Source organism: Vanellus vanellus, assembly GCF_965231255.1.
Source record: "Vanellus vanellus genome assembly, chromosome: 1".
NCBI lineage: Eukaryota > Metazoa > Chordata > Aves > Charadriiformes > Charadriidae > Vanellus > Vanellus vanellus.
The window spans coordinates 40203169-40222886 of record NC_138905.1 but is presented as its reverse complement, the minus strand read 5'-3'; the positions used below and the strand labels follow the sequence as shown (position 1 = coordinate 40222886).

Genomic DNA, 19718 nt, shown 5'->3' with positions numbered 1-19718 from the left:
TTTCTTTGCTTTGTAAATTGCTTTTTTTCAATACATCTTATTGACCAATTGGTAGATTGGCCACCTATACACCAGATGATGCCCCTGCCTCTGTCCACAGAGGGAAGTCAGTGAAACCATGGCAAACAGGCAAAGACGATGCCTTTCAGCATATATCAGCACAAGCATCCATAAATCATCACTTTTTTGCAGAAGGGTTCCACACAGAAGTCACTAGTAACTTAAAAGAGCGTTCTTTTGTCAGTTCTTGATCAAAACTAAGAAAAGAGTTCAATTATTTACCTTATTCTGTGGATAATCACATACTAACTTATTAAAAGTAATAATCAAAAAGAGGAGAAATACTTGCCTTTATTCCAAAAGCTTTCAAGTAGAACTTTTCTATTGGTTTTCCCCCCAGCTGAGTTTTGATATATTTTGGATGTCCAGTGATTCCAATATGGACTGTAATTTGGAAATGATTCTTCTTCTGGCACACAAAGGCATCATCTGCTGTTGAAAAATTAAATCCTTTATCTGTGACAATGTGATATCCTACAGCGGGTCTACAAAAACAGGAAGAAAGAATAGCAACTTTAGGTACAGGCATATTTGAGGGACATCTTGAGTTTCTATTTTTTATGTGGCCTGAAAATCCATCTGATTTTTACTGACAAAATGGGAGCCAAAATACATCTTTACAATCACCATTTCTACCAGTATTTTCTTCTTAGCCTTTTGGAGATGTAAAAATGAAAATGCATATAAAGTGTACTCTAATTCTAGTCTGACACATGAAATGTTTGGAAACCAGAGGTGGAGCTGCTTACATAATCCTCACTTAGAAATCCAGTATAAAAGAGCTCTGTTCACCTAAAAGCACAACCAAACCTTTTAGTGTATTCAAGCATTCATTATAACTTTGCTATAAACAACAGAGCTGAACTAGTGCTGCAGACAACAACGTGCTAATGAGCCAGCAAGACTGCCTATTTTGTTCCCTAATTCCCACACCAAGTGCTTCTGCAGAAACTGCTGGGATTAGATTAAGGCTTTACTCGGGCTAAAAGAAAAGCTATCAATACTGACCCTCTGGCCAGATGACTATAAAACTCTCCTTTATAATGTTGTCCTTCCTACCCCAGCTAAGGAAACCTTATTCTATTTATTCAAAGGCTAATTTGTCACCCAAAAAGAAAGAGTACTCTGTCCTTATGATTCACAGCAAACAAAGAAAGGTATCAAAAGATCTTTCTAAAAGAGCCAGTGAACTCACCACCCCAACAATGTTTCCAGTCCTCTGATTTAAGTGATGGATAATTCTGAAATAATAGGACTACATGGCAAGGTTCTCTTATATGGGCATTGGCTTTTCATGCTAATGAAAGTTTGATAATGATGATCTCGTCTGATGCTACTAAGAACTTCTCATTAACACAATTACTGAAGAATAGCTTTTCAGAACCCATCCATTCATTTGCACGTTAATAGTTGGAAAAATCAAAATGTACAGACTTTACAAGAAACGTACAGGCTTTAAAAGAAACGCACAGACTTTATTATCTTTTTATAAATTATGAACAAAAGGCCCCTTTCAAACAATCACCAATTATCTGGGACAGGGAATAAAGAGAAAACTACTTTGTGACTACTTCAAAACTACTAAGTCATATGTTAATTCATATTTAAAATTATAATGAAGTGTCTACCATCTCCTCAAACCACCGTTATTAAAGAAGCAAAACTTCTTCAGTTTCATAGAATCATAGAATGGTTTAGGTTGGAAGGAACCTTGAAGATCATCGAGTTCCGACCCCCCTGCCACAGGTAGGGACATCTCCCACTAGACCAGGTTGCTCAAAGCCCCATCCAGCCCGGCCTTAAACACCTACAACTGGTTTCCTCCTACAACTGGTAATTCTTTTTATTTATGTAGGAAATGTGTGTGTTTCATAGTAGCGAAAGAAGTAATTTTTCAGATTTACATGTGAAGCAAGTTCACTAGCTGATATTCTTAAAGCAATTTCAGAGTATTTGCTTACATGCAGGTGAGCAGATTGAGAAGCAAAAGTACAAATTTCCATTTCTCCAAGTTGAAGTGTTTGGAACAATGATTCCCAAAGAGGAATTTCTTGTTTATCATTTCTGAGTACACCATTTACAGTAATTAAGAGCAAATACATATTTTGATCTGATAGCACAAAGAATGATCAGTCTTACCGAGCAGTATAGTAAAACTTGAAAGAACTTCTAGGGAGCAAGGGATATCCCTGTCATTCAAGTATCCCTCCTAGAAATACCCTTCAAATTCACTTTGTATTCAGAATTTGAGTCTTCAGGCAACACCTTTGGAATAGAGTCCCACAAATCACAACAGTAATGGGGCAAGGGGCTAAGAAAGTGTCAAGCAGACACAATGCAGGGCATAATTATTGGTAGAGTAACCTTTTCTAATTTATTTAGCTCAGCTAACAGCATTTTGTTGTGAAAATGAAGTAATAAAAAGGTTAAAATACTGGATGAATAAAATAGAAAATAATAATTAACTTGAAAAATGTCCTTAAAATGGGCACAGCAATTTTGAGGTATCAACCCATCTACACTAAGCAGTGATAAGCACATGACTCTTTTGAGGCTAACAATACAGGATCACTACTCAGAAAATCTGTGCACTGTGCCATAATTACAGTGCATCTTGGAACAAAGACACTGCCATTGACCTCACTTAAAAGTAACACTTTCTTCCTCTGCAAATATCTCAATACCCTTCTGCAGTAATGGCAACAGTATGTGTATTTGGATGATTTAATGCTCAGGATCACATTGTTGACACAAGCCACCAAGAAATGTGAGCCTGGAACTCCAATTTTAAGTGTATGGGAACCAACAAGAAACTGGGTAGCAGCAAGAAGAGCAATCTACCACCATCAGCTCACAGCTGCCAGGTAGTCATTGACTGAAAGTGTAACAGGAGTTGGAATCTACTTCCATTTAGAGTGACAATTCACATGACAAACACAGCTGGAGGTTTCTTGGCCCAACCAGCTCCCAAGGAGTAGAAAGGTGTGGACACTGAGCTGTCCGCTCTCTTGTTATGTCAATACCTTAGGGAAGGGTTGTGGGGGATACAGTAACATGTGTATTGCCTCTACCACGCTGTGCAGAAATAAGGAACATCAGTGTCCAGCAATGACACTGATACACTCTAAACTCCCATGAGTGCTTCTAGCAGGTTGGGCTAGAGAAAAAATTAAAATTTACTGTGCTATTTAAGTTCTGTGGAGACAAATACAAATTGTTTGCACAAATCCCAGGGAATAAACCACACTGTAAAAGGACATTTGTTAAAAAGAGATCATTCCCTAAATACCAGAATGGAGAAAACCAGTGATGTAAAGTGAACTTGGAACGACCTTTGCCAGGTCATGTGGCAAAAAAAATTATTTATAGTTCTGATTGATACAGGAAAACTCTGAATCTTTGACTAAACAGTTGCACGTCATAGATACATGTATATAGTTGTTAAGACTTAGGTTATATGAGCCCAGAAGTAATACAATTATGTTCTATTTCAATTTTTCTTTACTGTTTTAGGCCATTAGAGGGGAAGGTGCCACATGTTCAGTAATGACTTGCCCCAATTTGCTTGACAAAAGAAACAAAAATTAACAGGTATTTTAAGTTAAACTCATTTTTCTTTTGCCCCTAAATCCCTGAAGGGAAATCAGAAAACCTGGCATGAATTTCAATCAGTGTTTAAAGTTCTGCTTATCTGATACATCTGCAGATTCATATTCCATCATGCCTGCTATACTTCCTTCTCCAGACTTATTTTCAGTAAGAACAAGGGATGCCAAATGTATAATTTATTCCTATAAAACTACAATACCAGCAAAAAAAGAAAATCCCAAGAAACCACTTTTCCCAAATGCAAACATCAGTGCTTACAGTTTTTCATAATTAGAGTTAAATAAGCTGTTCCACTGAGAAGTTTGATATGGTTGCCATGTTAGAGCTTGACAGCATTTTTCCAAAGCTGCATTCTGTCCATCACTGTCATATTCTTGCACTTCAGCTGCGTAGTCCTTAACAGTTGCTGTAGAGAGATAGTGACAATTCAGTTACTACTTTTGTGACTAGCCAAAAATCCTGCATAAACATTTTTATAAATATATTTACATATACATACATACAAAGCACAAATACATTGCATATATATTTAAATCTGATTGCCCTTTGCAGTTATTCCAAAAGATTGTGTTATATTTCCTTGCCCTAGAAAATAAATTTTTCAGCTGTCCTGATTTTCAAAATATTGTACAAGCAGCATTTCCTATTTTTATTCTCTCCAAAAGGATGGTTTCCTTGAGGGGGGGGGGGGGGAAGGGGAAGAGGGGGGAGAGAAGCTAAGCATTTTACTGTAAATCTGCAACACCACAAGAAGCAATTAAGCAAAATAATTACATATGTTTCCCATTCTCTCTACTACAGATTTAAATATACTCCAACTCACTGCAACAGGTACTTTGTTCGAGAGCAGGAGGCACAGTTTTCCAACAGCAAGCACATTCATCACTACATCTGGTTGACTGGTTAATGCTTTCTGAGATATTATACATTTTATGAAGACAGATGAGAATGTGATAAGAGACAGAGATAAATGGGATACAGTAAGGACGGGAAAAAATATGTCATTGAGCATATAAGCTAAGATCTGTCCACAGCTAGAGACAGCACAGTAAGACAAAGCCTACAGGATCATTTCAGGCCCGAGCTTCATTTGCAATTCCCCACTTCTGACAGCAGAGTGAAAAGAAAAGAAAAAAAACACAGTAAAGAAATTCACACCTCATTTCTAAATGATCCTCATGCGACTTTAACCAAAGGCTGTGTTCTTTTTCCAATAGCATGTGTGTCAGTGCAATTTTATTAACAGTGACTCCCAAGGAAAGCATATTTCAAAGCTTTACGTATAAAAAACAGCAATAGCAATTTTAGATACAGAAGCATCTGCTCATCCTCTCTTTCCAGCAGCAGTAGACAGAGGAGTATTCGCAATCAAGCAACACTGATCAAATAAAAGAAACCAAAGGAAAAGTAACCTACTAAATCCAGTTACTACTCATTAAAAGTGTTCTAAAAGATTGATTTAATGTTGAAAAATAACTTACTCTGAAGAAATAACAGGTAACTCTCAGATTTTCCACTAACAGACAAGGGTGAAATTCCTCAGATAAACTGTTCATTACAAACATTCACAGAGAGACTCACACTTCACAGAAGCCGATCCATTTCTGTATATGCCTGATAAGGGTTTTTTTGTATCAACTGGTATAAGCTTAGCATTTTTATCTTGATAAAACAATGAACCAAATTAATTTGGGGAAGGGGCGGGAAAGAACACACAGCTTTCACCAAGCTTGTGCATGGATACACTTCATAGAAAAAAATACAGAGTTGAGATGATAAAGGGGAAACTGCAATCTGTTTGCTCATCCACCACATTAATTCCCTGTTAAGCTGACTCAAGATGGTTTCTTTGCCCAGCCAATTTAGCACCAAGCAAAGTCAGCAGAGTATGGTATCATCTGTGTACTGCAGGCTCATACATGGAGAAGGGCAGAATATTTTGTCCACAAAGTCCTCAGGAAGTATGAACCTCTAACACTTCTTCTCTCTTCGCCAAATATAAATAGGTCCTGGTTTTCAAAAACACTGAAAAGGTAAATTCCTCCAAACCTGGTAGTGGAGTAAGACTGTTAATACCACTACCTTTTCAGAGCCAGCAGGAGCTGCGGTCTTAAAATATTTACTTGTCTATGGCATGAAACACTAAATTTCATCTTCACACAGTGGCTTACCTTGTCTGGAGTCCTGAGACTGAACTGAAGAATCAGTGGCATCTCCCATTAATTGTGAGAGCTTCCTTTTTTTGCCTGATGCTGCAGAAATACTTTTTTAAAAACACACATTGAATTACTCATTTATAAGTTTAAATATAGGTATTACAGAGTCAGAGAACACCAAGGTATCTCACCCTAACTGTATTGTCATCCAAATTCTGATTTGCCAGGAGGAAGAGATTGTTGTTGGCTTTTTAAAACTGAATTATGCAAGTTTTCCTTCCAAAACATAAATGAGTTTTTTTTTTTATTTCATATGAATAGAGAAGTTGATCTTTTTTAAAAAATTTACACAGTGCATAAGCAGCAGGGTTTTACTGTTTCCTGGCATTTGCACTAAAATCACAGCTTAACCTTGAATAATTGTTCTGCACCATGCATGAACTCACTTTCCTTCTTATACAGAAAACACTAGTAGCAGTTATACTAATGCATTAATGAAGAGATCTCAAGGGGCAACTGTTTCCCCCTTTCCCAGAAAGTGAGACTTCAAAAAATGCTCCTTTGTGCAAAGTTTTGATATTATCAAATCTAAACTGGAATATCCTCACAGATGGCCACTCCTTCTGGATGGGGGAAAAAACAAGCCAAACTCCAGGTCTCAGTCAGGCCCAGTAGGTACTCAAACTAAGGTTTCTCCACGAGCAGAAGAAAAGTCTTGCCACCATGTTGATTGTTATTCTTTTTCTGGGTTTGTTCCAAAGTTCCACATTTAGTCAAGAAGTATTTTGTATCTTAAATTCCAATAACCAAAGTATTCCCTCAGAAAATAATATGATTTTCATTAACTGGCACCTTCTACTGCCAAACAAACGAAGAACACAAATAGCTCCACTGAGAAACCCAGACCCAGCTTCCTTCCCCAAATCACACGTAACACATAATTGAAGTCTGTATAGGAGACAGAGCATCTGCAAGCCCAGGACTAAGACTGATGAATTCACATTTCTCTCCACATAACCAGGGAGGTACCCCTCTGGCATGCATCAGTCAGTTCATTCTTACTAGGTATCATGGTTGGATGCTTGCACTAGCCAGTGTATTTTAAATAATTAAGCATCCACAACATGCTGGTGGGTGAATATGGCAGATGGTATATGAATACTATTTCACTTGCTTACATAGATATGACAATTTAATTTTTTTTTCTCTCATGTCACTTGTCAGAACACTTACAAGATCCCTTATGGACAAATCCCTACAATAGGTATTGCAAAACGCCTATTTTTATAATCCTGTTATAAAGCAGCTGTTTATTCCTCCTTAGCCTTGTAACGTTTTAAAGATTGAAATCCACTTCTATTTCCCATCTGAACTTCAATCAAGATGTTTAAAGAACCCTCAACTCAAATGTCTCAAAAATGTCTAAACACTGCCATCCTGTGGAAAACCCTACACCCACGGGGATTTTACACCAGTCTTAAACCATGTCTTCTACCAGGTCTACTTTTTTTTTTAATATGTCTCATCCTTTGCATAAAAGCTTTATCATTTACCCAGAAATATGAGATGCATTTGGCTGAAAGTATGAATAATTAAAACCCAAACAGCTGGAGGATGTAGAATGATTCCAAGGAGCCACAGCACTTTCTGTTTTCAGACAGCAGCCTTGGGGAGTGGTGCAGGGATGTCCACCAGCACTGGTGTCAGGGTAAGACTCCATGAACCTGCATGGAAGCTTGCTGGGTGCCACAGCAGATGGGCATGGGAGCGGAGGCTGCAGCCCACTGGGCCACGTAGCATCATACCATGTGGCTGCAAGAAGTAAACAGACAAGAAAGTAAGGAGAAAAGAAAAGGAGCTTGAGACCTTCCTACAAGCTTGGGAGAGGCAGAATTCATGTGACCTACTTTGGAGCTGTGGTGGAGAACACGGTTCTGATCCAGAGTCTGGTGGGGAATCTGGCAACTGGCTTTGCCTAGGAATGAAAATGAGATTTTAATTTCTACTGGGTGGAGACATGGAGGATGACCACGAGGCAATGCTGAAAGCAGCTGAAGAGGCTACTAACAAGGTTCTTCGGGAAGCATTGCTCACCATGGTTGCTGCCCCTTCTCACAGGAGCAACATCACTTACGCTACATCAGACCATCTCCTATAGCCCTCCACCTCTCCCTCATGCACTGAGGCCCCATCCCTACCAGCTGTTGCCCAAATTCCCCTCCATGACCTGACTTCAATCCTCATTCTTTCCCATGAGCCGTTCTTCTGTTACCTCTGGGCACGCCAGCGACTCTGAATACATGGAGCTCACGAGGGCTTTACAGCCATTCTCTCCAGACTACAGGTTAAACATCCGTAGCATCTTCATCCACTGGCCAATTTCTTAGGACCTGAGTTTGGCCACAGCACTCTCAGCCCCCATCAGATGCTGGCGGGCCCCATTTTAGCAGCTTGCTCCCCAGGAGGGGCAGCCGGAGTGCGGAGGGAAGGGGGGGCAGCCGCACGGGGAGGGGGGGGGGGGAAGGGGGCATCTGCCCCGCTTGAAACAACGGCTTTTGCAAACTGACCAAAACAACCCAGAAACTTAACGTGGGGTTTCCATGGGTGACGAGCTACCTTCCCTTTCTTCGGTCCTGCACAATCTTCCAGTTCCGTTTGGAAGGACATAGTGGGGGGCCAATAATTAGTATCTTATATGCCTAAATCATAAAAGAATTTAAAATGAAGCGTACTAACAGGTCCATCCCAACAGCCTCCTCAAAGAAAAGCTTCAAAACCTAAACCAAACCAAACCAAACCCGCACGGAAGACAGCCGTTCCGTCGTGTTTTAACCCAAACACCATTGCTGACCGATGATTTACAGCGCCTGAGTTTATCACCGGGGAGAAGCACGCCGCACGGCTGAAACCTGAATAAAGAACGACTCGTACGGGCGGGCCGGGGCGGGTCTGGGCAGCGCTGGCCGCTGTGCTGAGGGGCGGCCGCGTCCCGCTCCCAGCCGCCTCCGCCCCGCCGCCCATCGCCCGCCACAGCCTCAGCCAGCCAATCAGCGGCGCCGGCAGCGGCGCGAGCCACCGGCCGCTGCCAGGCAGGGCGGCCGCGGCGCTGAGGCGGCCAGCGACCGGGAGGGGGAGCGCTCCTGCCCGGGCTGCGTGCCTCAGGAGATCAGCCACGCCGAAGGGAGGACACCCCCAGGGGACTGCGGGCCGGGAGCCACCCGCGCCGGAGCCGAGGAAAACGAGTAAGGAGCGAGGAGAGGGAAAGAGAAGCCGTTACGCACCGCCCCACCACCACCGCCGGCGGTGGCAGTGGGAGGGAGCGGGCGTGAGGAGCAGCGGCGACAAGGGGAGCGGGGAGGACGGAGAAGCGCTCGGTTTAAATTGAGCCTCGAAAAGGCAGGGGGAAGGAATGTTTCCCCTAAGTGTTTAATTGTCTATATTCTTTTTTTCTCAATACGCAAGCCAGTGATCAAAAGGTTGTGTTAATTGGTAACAAATTAAAAATTTCTTGAGTCTAGGCTCTCTTGCCCACGACAAAGGATTCTCAGGAAGCGCAGACCCATGCAGCAGCCCACATAGTACCATCACCCAACAGCTCCCACGTCACCTGCCGTGAAAACACCTGTGGCGTAACGCATTCATGCCAGAGTCCGGCAGAGCTGGGCCACGTACAGCTCCATAAGCAAGAGGCTCACTTCCCAGTTCCCAGTTATGAATTGGGAAGCAGTGCCACCTCCGCCACAGCTCAGGGTTGTTGACAATCAGCACTGCACAGGAGGAACACCCTGGTGTGGCAATGTCTCTGCATGGCACAGCACCTTCAGCTCCCCCATCACAGGAAGCAGGTGCAGAGGCATGGGATGGGAAGGTATGGGAGAGCCAGGGGCTGGAGGTGTGACAAAGGAATCCTGGCTGGGAACCAAGAAATTCCATGCGATTCACAGCCGCCCACCCCTTTGCCAAACCCCATAGCCAAGCAGGAAAAATTTAACACCCATGCTTGGAGAGCTCATCGTGGAAAGGAAAACATAAGTGTGCTCTGTGATTTTTAGCATTCACCACGTTTTGTTACTGAAACAAGTAAATCACTGAAAATGCGACCTCACGTGATTCCTTTCTAAAGAATTTCAGGCACACTGCGCTGTACGAGAACATGCTAGCCTGCATTTTACCGTGCAGCTTTCTCCTGATTTTCAGGCAGGAAGTGTTTCCTTGTGTACAGCTGACAGCACAAGCTTTGCTCTCAGCTTGTCTCCAACAGCTCAGCCCATTCTCATGTCTGATGTTTGAAAGAAGATTCTTGATTATTTACTGTTTGGTACATATGCTTGATTATATTGTATTATATCTTCCTGTGATACTGTTTTGCTTTTACACTTAGAGCGTTTCTGCTGTCAGACAGTGTGTCTGGAACTGCTCCATAGTTTAAGCTAGGCCAAGTCCTTCACGAGTAGGTCACAGCAACAAGCAGATATTCCCACACTATGTAGCAAAACCACTTAATTTCTTCTGCACTGAAAATAGGAGCACCCTAAGTCAACAGCAGACCACTACAGAGAGCCAATGCTTCTGTCTCCAGTCAGTTGAGGGCAGTTTTTCAGTCCATGATGGTGCTTGCAAAGCAGCTTATGGGAGAGAAAAATCCTATGCCATCTTGCTGCCATTTAAAGGAACTACAGAGGGTTCCTCTATTACATTAGGAATAGATGGAGGTTCAAGAAATAGACTCTTAACCCTTTCAGGTATTCCTATGAATTGTAGGCTCAAACACTGCTCTGAAGCACTACCTGAAAGACTGGTGCTTAATACGCATGTTCGGCTAAAAATGCTAGAGCAGAGGAAGGATGACAGAAATTTAACAAGGCACACCTCCTTCACTAAGGCCCAGTGTTCTAGCAGAAGTTGAATAAAATAAAATTGCTTACACCTTCATATTCAGAAAACACGTGTGTTCCCACATACTCAGCAAATATTTTCAAGCATCTGTGGAAAATATCCATCACCTGATTTTCATTCTGCTGTTTCTACATCAGGTTTTGTATTTCTGAGTTTGGATGGCATGAGAGAGAACAGTTTCATTTTTGGTCACAGCCTATTACTTTTGACATGTTCTTGTGTATTTCATAATGGTATCGCTATGGGTTTTCTAACATGCCACATCCACAACCCTGCATTTTGCATTAGCTTCCGCTACATAATTACTCTTAAAAATAAATCTAAAAACATTAGAATAATCTTTAATTTCCTTCAAATCAAATTTTCTGTTGCTTTTAAATACCATGTGTACTGATCTAAACATTATTTTCAACTTTGAATAGAGAGTTAGTAAACATTTGCTTTTTTTTATTTTTCTCTGGGATACTTGATCCATAGCTACTGAATGCTAAATATGCTTTGTAAAATTTAAAAAAATACATCCATAAAAGTCTAAAACTGCCCTTCTACACATTCGGTTCATGTTCCTAGTTTCAAACACTGCCTTGGGTGCTCGATTTCTGCTTTAAGTTAGGGTTTTTCAGTAAAATACAGAGGCAGACACTTTCTAGGAGAAAGTATTCATGAAGTACAGAGGTAGTAGGGATATTCCTGCAAGTTAGAACTTTAGTGAAACTGGTATTGTGTTTTTTGAGGAAAAAATATTCTGTGGTTGAAATGATTCTGTATTACAGATATAGTATATCAATTAAGTGCCTATTTAGCAAAGGACATGGCAACCCTTGTTCTCTTTTCACCACTCAAGTGTAAGCTATTACTGTAGGAAAAGATGAGGAAATCACATGGTGTTTCACATGTGGTGTTAGAGGAGACTAAATGTATGGCCTGTCTGATGCAAGACCATCTTTAATGGACACTTCCAGATGCACCCAAGACCTTGGTGGTAACAGCACCCTTTTCATTGCAATCTGCTTTCAATATTGCTCGTGCTGTTGGGTTGATTTGCATTATATATATATATATGAAGGCTTTTAATATTTTTCTCCTTTGACATGTTTTGGCAAGTTCCTTTATGAGATTCTATTCTGTTTATGCACAAATAGTCTGCAATACAGACAGATACTTCATAAATTTACTTTTAGAGATCTAATGATCCAGTAAATGTTCTTCTTAATCCATAATTAATGAAGTATTACTGTAGTATCAGTGTAAAATCCTGCTGAGCCTCCAGATTATTTTCTTGGCATGTAAATACTTAGTAGCACTGCAACTAGAATATCTAACATACCTAAGCTACATAATAGCATATATATATACACATTTATATTTCTGCTATGTTTTGTGTATAAAAGCAAAAGAATAATATTTTAAAGTTGTTATAGAGGACTTCAATAATCTGTTTAACCTGCACTGTGTTTAGTCACTCTAAAAATAAAGGTTATCTATATTTATATACAACAACCTCTTCATTCTTCTTTACTTTTATAGCATGGGCAGAGAGAGAATCAATTAATTATTCATGATTTAGAGCGGGTAGAAGCCTATTTAGCCCACTAAGTAAATGTGTGTGCTGCTGAGTGTGTCCAGAATGAAAAATCCCATATTTAATTATTTTTAAAACATACCCTCTTGCTCTGCTTCTTGGCAAGTGCAAGTTTCAGCCCATTATTGATATTTTGTGTTGAACAACAGTTGTCTAAATGAAAGATTTGGGTTTGAAGTCTTTGATAGATCTGTGCTGCTTAACTTTCCACCCTTGACCATGACCTTTGCATTATGTACCCTTTATATCTCTTAGTCTCACAAGAGATTAATGGACAGTTCCTCTGTTCTGAATGAAGCATTAGGATGAAAACAGTCGTGCTGCTTCCCTCAAACTGGGAGGTTTACATTACTCTCTCAATTTATTATACATTAGTCTCCCTTATATCACTTATTCTGTACATAAACACTAAACTCGCACTTACAGGAATGTTAAAATAACAGCTTTGCATTTAGTGCCACAATTAGCATAACGGTTGTGAATTATCCCAGACTTCATTATCATTCATTCTGTTGAACAAGACAACCCTATTTCCATTACTGTCTGTAATTCATTTTTTCAAGTCTTCTTATACAGCTTCAAGTAACAATACCAAAAGAGTCACAGTTCTCTTGAAACTTAGATTTCAGGTCTGACTGTTGCATTCAGATTTTATCATGGCACTAATGGAAACAATTTAAGAGATGCCGCTAAGGAGAGGCATTACCTGTTGCTGTAATACTTACAAAGTTCCAAACTCTGCGTCACTACTGATGAATTCTTCCAGCATACTTGTATCCACCATGGGATTCTCCAAGGCTCCATGGACATCTTGCCCTAAAATTAAAAATGTCAAAAAGACAGAGGTTATGAGAGTACAATTTGGAGGGAATCATCAGTACTTCAGACTGAGTAACGCTGCCTGCTCTCCTGCACAAAGGAAAACCAAATCCATCCTGTCTTGTGTGTAACAGGTGGGTTACGCTTCTGGTTTAGTCAGTCTGGGAGAAAGGGTGACAGGAAATGCAGAGTAAAAGGGGATGTGTGGGGAAAGATGAAGGTGACACAGCAGCACCAGGCAAACCCCAGTCCATGCATGGCGTTAAGGCTTCACTGAATTGCCACAGCAAGGGGGTGAAGGGCCCCAGTCTGCAACTGGCAAAAGGGGGGTTGAAGCTAACTTCATCCTCTTTTACACTGGGATCAAAACAGGTGGTTTGGTCAAAGCTCAGACATCATCACACGCAGATCCTCTTTCTGCATTAGTACTGCAAATAAGTTTCTGAAACACGCAATTTAAAAATCCGCCATCCTGAGCTTAAAGCAAGCAAAAATAAAGCTTTAAAAATGTTTGGTGACTTCCTTTTATTCTCCCTGAAAAAAACAGCCCACTAACTTGTTAAATGTATTAGTGAATAGAAAGGTTCAGTACTTTGTCCTTTGTTGCTTGGTAACTGAAGGCTATAAACAGATTTTATGATTATAAGGTCTCTGGAATTCATGACAACTTTTGTAGAAAGTCAGCCGGAACTCTCTAAAAAAAACCAAACAGAACTGCTTTGTAGGCTCCCCACCTCTGCAGCAAGCCTGCCATAAACACAGGTGTGGCCAGTCGGAAAGCAAACAAGATAAGGACCTTTAAGTTACTGCTCTCTCCAGTGCGTGGCTCTGTCCCACTGCTACACGAGATGAAATGGACTAGCCTACAAATCCCAAGCTGCCTGGCTCAGCCCCAAGCGGCCGACACCGACCATTTTGCCTCTGCTCTGCAGCAGAGTGGGAGAAGGCAAAAGGTTAATCCCTGTCACTGAGCACAGAAGCAGTAACCACAGTTGGTGCTTTTATTGTCTGCTCACCGTACTAGCAGCAGACGCGTGGTAAGATGCATGGTAAGAAGTCACACTGTAACATTTCTTCAGTTCTTTCCCTGATGTCTCTGTCTGGTGTGATTCCTTCTTGATCCAGTGTTCAGACATTACTTAACTGCAAGCAGCATCTAAAAATCCACTTCCACCACCTTGCACAGGAATTCCCCATGTGTCTGTCTAAATGCGTAAATTCGCATTGCTAATAAACATCTCCTGAACTGCTTTATGATCACAGATTAATCTAGGCATCATTTGCTTATCACTGCTGCGGTCTTAATTTTGGCTGCCTTTCACTGTGAGACAGCAACTTGCAGGTGCACTACTTGCATCCTTGCATCCCAGTATATCGGCGTTGAACACAAACCTGTCCTCCACACATCAGAGGAGGACAGATTCAGTAGCTGCCACATACTTACTTGCCTCAGCAAAGTTGTAACATGAAAAGTCTTGAAGTAGCAGCAAAGCACTTTGCAAAAATAGCTTGAGAGTACAAAAGAGACTGGGTTTCCTTAGCAGCCTTCCTCAAACTCATTGGATTCTCATTTTTTGGTCTTCATTTGTTCTTCTGAATTTAGGATATGCCCCCTTGAATCTCAGACACTTCTCCCTTTGCTAATGTAGTCCACAGGAAAATGATTCGATCACCTTCTCTTCCTTTTATCCATCTGTTCCTCCTGATCAAATTGCTTGGTCTTCATGCAGAATCATAGAATGGCTTAGACTGGAAGGGACCTTGAAAATCATTGAGTTCCAACCCCCCTGCCATAGGCAGGGACACCACCCACTAGACCAGGTTGCTCAAAGCCCCATCGAGCCTGGCCTTAAACACCTCCAGGGATGGGGCTTCCACAACTTCTCTGGGCAACCGGTTCCAGTGCCTCACCACCCTCAGAGTGAAAAATTTCTTCCTAATATCTAATCTAAATCTCCTCTCTTCCAGTTTGAAGCCATTCCCCCTCATCCTATAACTACATGCCCTAGTAAAAAGTCCTTCCCCAGCTCTCCTATAGGCCCCCTTTAGATACTGGAAGGCTGCAATAAGGTCTCACCGGAGCCTTCTCTTCTCCAGGCTGAACAACCCCAGCTCTCTCAGCCTGTCTTCATAGGAGAGGTGCTATCATCTTTGTGGCCCTCCTCTGGACCTGCTCCAACAGGACCATGTCTTTCCTATGCTGGGGGCTCCAGAGCTGGACTCAGTACTCCAGGGGGGATCTCACCAGAGTAGAGTAGAGGAGCAGAATCACCTCCCTATGATGATATAATCTTGGTGTTAACATGGGGCTAGAGGTCAGACACAAAGTGTTTTTCCTGTACCACAAAACCAAGAATGCCTCATTTTGATCAAGGTCAGAAACAAGCTCTTTTGAAGTACAGCTATCAATCAAAGAAGGACCGGGCCTATAATACGGGCGTCCCACAGTCCAGAGATCAGCTCTGTTGCTAAGTGATGATAACAGCAGTATGTATCATCCCCTCAATCTCTCCACTTTGCATAAACAGTTAAATGGGTAGGAGGAGAAGGAAGGAATAAGTAACTCTGTGCTGGGAGCGGAAGGAAGCACACCAGGAAGACACGCCACCACTAATGAAAGCTTCGCAATACAGCTGCACAGAGGGGCCCGTGCATTTGGCCCCCCTGTAGAACTTTAACAATCTTCTCTCTTCCTTTCTGAATGTCCTTTCCTAGTCTGTGGCATCATTTTTCTTTGAGGGTGGCAGAGCACTGGCACAGGCTGCCAAGAGAGGTTGTGGAGTCTCCCACTCTGGAGCCATTCCAAACCCGCCTGGATGCTGTCCCGTGCAACCTGCTGTAGGTGAACCTGCCTGGGCAGAGGGTTTGGACTAGATGATCTCCAGAGGTCCCTTCCAACCCTGACCATTCTGTGATTCTGTGCGTGATCATGTGCCTGTATTGGCATCTGTTTCAGCAGAGTAGGAGCTGTTAGATCACACTCAAATTTATTTAAAATAGTGGCCTCTATTTCACAGGCATTTGATCACAGTAAGTACTTAATAGATATGGGCTTTGGGATGATTAAGTACACTGATAGTTTATCATGAGTTTGTTCACTGTTCTTGCTGCTCCCTGACAGGATGCAAGCCAGTCGTTCCCCTGGACACCAGGTGGCTGCAAGAGCAGAGAACCATGCATATGTGGTGGGACGAGACCCGCCAAGAGGCCCCTGGGAACACACAGCCTCCTGCGCAGGACCGTGTGCCCAGCAAAGAGCTGCCAGAGGATGTGCAGAGTCAGCAGCCTTTATCAGTTTGCGCTCAGGGATCTCTGCTCCCAGTCCACACTCCACACCGCAGTGTGACCAGACGTCTCTGGGAAGAGTCTGCACCAGGTGACACATCCGACTTGAGTGTCACTGCGCAGAGGATTGCCAGCTACCCAAGAAACAAGACAGTGACCGGGGTTTCATACACAGTTGTTTGCACAACAGAGACTGCGGTCATAAGCAGCATATGACTATATTTTCCTCATTTCACCATAAGCTTGATATCCTGTTGTTATCTCTCCTTCAATCTGAAGTCTAAAACCTGCCAGTTCTACCCCTGGCTTCTGCTCTCCTGTCCATTCTCACCAAGCCTGTCCCTGTCCCCAGCCCCAGGCCCCCAAGGAGCAGCCTGAACTCCAGCCTCCTAATCTGACAGTTGCTTGCTTCATCTCTCTCTCTTTGGCAGACATCCCCTCCTTTCCTCCTGACCTCAGGCTGCAGTCACCTGGCTCCTGAGCTTCACTTCACACTCCACACTTCTGTAGCCAGCAGTCTCAATCCCTAAATTACCGACCTCGATTAATTCTCCCAGCACTTGCACATAGTGCCTTACATACGACCGCATTTAGATTGATTGCCTCCTTTTCAGTGGTATCTAAGGATGGGGGGCAGTGAACCACAAAATCCTTGCAGTGAGTTTAGGTCTTCAACAGAGTAACTACTTCAGAGAAAGTCACATGCCATTGTGAATTTGGCTTGAACCACAGCCACCACTTTCCAAAGGAGTACCCAAATAACCAGGCTGTTAGGGTGCAAACATAAATTCAGTCCACAACTGATGAAATATGCCCTCAAACTTTTTGTATTGATTAAAAATCAGTAATAAACTGATCATTTCCTGACATTAAAAGAGGATGCCAAGAGGTTCCCAGCCAAGTCCAGCTATTTGTAGTAAAAATCTGTGTTAAAACATCAGCTTTTCTATACAGGGAACAATCCTTAAATAACGTCTTGAGGCGTGAAAAAGGCACACAGAACACAGGGCTCCTGAATGCCTGCTGGCTGAAAGGACAAATCAGTAACATTTGCTACAAACCCTTCCAACTTGAGGGAAATGTTTCTGCTTGAGAATTACTAACCGATTTTCATCTGAAGACACTTGACCACTAAAACAGGCCTCAGCGCTTTATGAGCTCTGCTACATGAGCTCAGTGGAAAGTCCAGCCGAACTTCATGGACTCACACTAAATCTCACCTTAGGGGGCTGATAGTTCATAAACTTCTTTCACGCTAAAGGACTCACCGTACTCATCACTACTGAAACTGTTCAAGATAGTCCAGTTCATTTTGACTGCAACAGACCCGGAGTGACTGATAAAAGCTGCTGGGCCAGCAAAGCTACAGACTTGAACCTCAGGCAGGTGGCAGCCACCAACAGGAGAGGGTTAAGGAGAGAACCCCTGCAGCTGGCAGAGGTGCAGCCAGCCAGGACATACCCCAGTCTGCGGCAGGCAGACCTGTAACGCTCCAGCTGGTAAGGAGGGGGCTCGTGGCAGGATAGATGGCTTTTCCCCCAAAGTAACATTTTCCAGAGAAACAAATCTTATTGTTAATAAATTATTTCTCATTTCATCTTTTCTTCCTGTTTCAGTCTCTCATCCTCAAAATGGTATGAGATACCTTTGGGGTTTAAGTCTTTTGTGTTTAATGGTATCTTTGTTCTGTAGCTTAATTTATTTACTAAGAGCTCTAAATTATATTCCAGGAGCATGAGTATACAGGGAGGTGGCGATTCCACCAAGAGCCTTCTTCAGATTACAGAGAGCACTGAGACCAAACACACACATTTCAGACACCCCAATGTACCTTCCAACAACAACAACAACAAAAAAAAAAAAAGAGAGAAGACTGAATTTAACAGTGTAACTAGGTCAGCCTTCATTCCCTTTCTCAACCCATTGATAATCTCAGCAAGAAGAGATTGCTCTGCTACACACCGACAGGTACAAAAGCCAGTCAGGAGCTCTGACCTGACAAATAGGAAGTCACCGATTAAAAAACCCAAGTATTTTTTTAATTAAAAAGTATTAATTTCAAGAGAAATCATAGGAAAAACTGTTCAAAGATGAAATCTCTAGTGTGGGTGGAGTGAAACGAGACAGAAAAAGACAAGAACAGCCACACAACAAGAGAAAAGCCATTTACTCTTAAGAAAAACCAAGGTCAAATCCCAGTCAGCATCATATCTAATCCAAGAGGTCTACTGACTACTGAAAGTAATGATCAACGGGAAACCCAACATTATCTCGTTATCCTTGAAAAAACCCTCCTTTTTCAGGCTGTTCCCTCTCAATATTGCAAACATGAGTTTATCTTACTAATGAGCATCAAAACAAACATGCACAGTAAGGAACTAAAGCAACGGAGGAAATAGGATCCTTTTTGCCCATTAATTTCAAATAAGCTTACAAAGCAGATCTACAAATGTGCTGGGCTGCCAGCTGATGCATTTGGAAGCCAAACCTGAACCACTGACAAAGCAGAGAGACTTCCTCAGCAGCCGCATTCTCCACTCGGTACTGCAGGACTCAGCTTTTTTGTAGCCTTGAAAGACAATGTTCTAGCGCTGCCGTGACTAACTTTGGAGGCCACCAAGTTAGACCTAGCAGTTCATTGCTCTCGCCGCATGAGGTGGCATTACAAAGCCAAGGCCATAAGCTGTAGTGCTGAGCTGGAGAGAGGCCATCAGTTAAAGCTGGCCTTAACGTTCAGTGAAGCCAACCCCTGCTTGGAAATAATGCAAACCCTGCTTTAAATCCGCTTGTTCCCTTTCCAGATTTACCTATGGTTTAAAAGCAAGGGGATACACACTACTGCGTGCTGGATGAGAGCATGATTAGCTCGCGTAACCGTGACACGTATCTAATCTCCGTATCCAGAGAGTGAAATCCAGCCATCTAGCAGCATCCTTGCACGGCAGCAGCAGACCGTTGTCGAATTCTAGTGCTACACAGCAGAAACACACAATGTTACTGAAGGAACATAACCTCCCAAGAGGTCTGATTTTTCCTGCAATTAAATGGAATTGACAGGGCTTCTCCTCCTCACGTTGGCCCAGACAGATGTTCTGCCAAACTACTTTCTAAAGAGTTGAATTAGTAATTCTAGAACCACAATTAGTAATTCCAGTTAAAGAGCTCACACAGCTAAGATATCCGAGATACCTTCTACCATCAAAGTATCATTGTCACAAAAGCCAACAGAACCAAGCCCAAACTCCCCAGAGTCCTGTTTTCCAAGTCAGTTCCTAAAAATCTTTGAGATTTTTTTATATCATTCATGTCCA

At 42.2% G+C, this 19718-nt stretch overlaps 1 protein-coding gene across 1 annotated transcript in view; it reads right to left on the bottom strand.

Annotated features, from left to right (window-relative positions):
- MYRFL (myelin regulatory factor like) overlaps positions 1-19718 on the bottom strand; it is a gene marked incomplete at its 5' end in the record, with an annotated part of 47438 nt that overhangs the window by 26384 nt on the left and 1336 nt on the right. Inside the window, 6 exons of the mRNA XM_082483181.1 lie at positions 350-545; positions 3928-4075; positions 5841-5932; positions 7379-7637; positions 7733-7800; positions 13029-13119. Of these exons, the coding sequence (XP_082339307.1) occupies positions 350-545; positions 3928-4075; positions 5841-5932; positions 7379-7637; positions 7733-7800; positions 13029-13119 (854 nt within the window). The remainder of the gene's footprint in view (positions 1-349; positions 546-3927; positions 4076-5840; positions 5933-7378; positions 7638-7732; positions 7801-13028; positions 13120-19718) is intronic.